Source organism: Fragaria vesca, linkage group LG6, assembly GCF_000184155.1.
Source record: "Fragaria vesca subsp. vesca linkage group LG6, FraVesHawaii_1.0, whole genome shotgun sequence".
NCBI classification, from domain to species: Eukaryota; Viridiplantae; Streptophyta; class Magnoliopsida; order Rosales; family Rosaceae; genus Fragaria; species Fragaria vesca.
Genome location: NC_020496.1, coordinates 28,765,124 through 28,766,755, shown reverse-complemented (window position 1 = coordinate 28,766,755; position 1,632 = coordinate 28,765,124). Strand labels below are relative to the sequence as shown.

Sequence of the window (1,632 nt, the reverse complement as noted above, 5' to 3'; positions counted from 1 at the left end):
TAACCTGCTTGGCTTCTGTACCAAGTTGGTATCAGAGCTCCTCTGATCCGGAAGGGGTTTTTAGTGGTGTATGGTCCTTACTCGAACGCAGTACAGAAAGCTAGGCAAGTGTCTTGTTTCTTGGGAGCAAACCAAGAAGTCAAGAAGGAAGAAGATGGGTGACGAGACATCAGACAAGGCGAGGCTTGATGCGGTGGAGAAACAGCTGACGTTGGTAACTGCGACTCTAACAGAACTAGCCAATCTCATCAAACAGGAAAAGAAGGTTGATCCTACAAAGAAACCGAAGAAGGCTCCTGAATCAGGTGATGAGTCAGGCGAAACAGATACAGACAGAGACACCGACGATGACGGCGAAACTTCACAGCAAGGAGCCAAGGATTCCCTTCGAAATCTTAAGATTGATTTCAAGGTTGAAATCCCTATGTATGACGGAAGCGTCAACGTAGAGAAACTGGACGACTGGATTGAACGTCTAGAGACCTATTTTACTCTTTATGGCTATTCGTCAAAAGAGAAGATTATTTTCACAACCCTGAAACTATCGGTCCATGCTCTTTCTTGGTGAAGTCCTATCGGAAACACAACAAAGGGGAGGATATGTCATGGAAGAAGTTTAAAGAGTTGTTGAGGAAACAATTCTACCCAGTTGGTTTTCTGGAAGAACGATGGAACAGATGGTATAACTTACGACAGAGATTCAATCAGTCCGTACAAGAATATACTACTGAATTCCAGAACCAAGCTATGGTTTTGGACATCGTACTAGAAGATTATTCGGTGTACATGAAGTATGTGTCGGGGTTGAACGAATACATTCGTAAGGAGTTGAGACTGTTCACAGTGGAGTCCATTGCCGAAGCCAGTGTGAAAGCAATTGCTATTGAGAGCAGACTCAGAAAGGGCGAAGCAAAAGGAGAGGCGAAGCTACCTGGGAACAAGACTAACAATTCGGGTGTGAAGAAGGAGGAGCCAAAACGGGATAAGAACGAGTCAGAAGGGAAGGAGAGTTCGACATGCAGTCATTGTGGTGCAACCAATCATGCAGTAGAGAAGTGCTGGGTGAAATATCCACACCTTAAACCGAGAGGTTTGAGGCAGCAAGAAGCAAAGAAGAAGGCAGCATTGATCACAGGACCAACGGAAGTTCCAGGCATGACTGAACCAAACACCAGACTTAACCTTATGGCAGGAAAGACTCCTATAGCCGAAAAGGAAGATCCTAGGGAACAGCTCTTCGTTGTTAAGCTACAAGTGAAGACCAGTCTAGTTGATGCCATAGTTGATCCGGGAAGTCAGAAAAACCTCATCTCGGAAGCCTTGGTTCAAAAGCTGGGTCTCAAGACGGTCAAGCATCCAAAGCCCTACCCTTTGGGATGGATACGGAAGGAAGCTGGTTTGAGTGTAGTTAATCAGTGTACTTTCAAGTTCGCACTACATGAGTCTTACATCGATGAAGTGACGTGTGACGTGGTTCCTTTGGATGTTTGTCAGGTAATTCTGGGTAATCCTTACTTATGGGATAGGTATGCTATTTATGACAGGCGAGCTCAGAAGTACACATTAACAAAAGATGAACGACAATATGTTGTTCGAGCAACTCCTTATTCGAGAGAGGCAAGTTTGGTAACG

The 1,632-nt window shown here is 44.9% G+C and overlaps 1 protein-coding gene across 1 annotated transcript in view; it reads left to right on the top strand.

Annotated features, from left to right (window-relative positions):
- Positions 1 to 600: 600 nt before the first annotated feature.
- Positions 601 to 1,632, top strand: part of LOC101303732 — a 4,090-nt gene continuing 3,058 nt past the window's right edge. The window contains exon 1 of the mRNA XM_004305898.1: positions 601 to 1,617. Within this exon, the coding sequence (XP_004305946.1) occupies positions 601 to 1,617 (1,017 nt within the window). The remainder of the gene's footprint in view (positions 1,618 to 1,632) is intronic.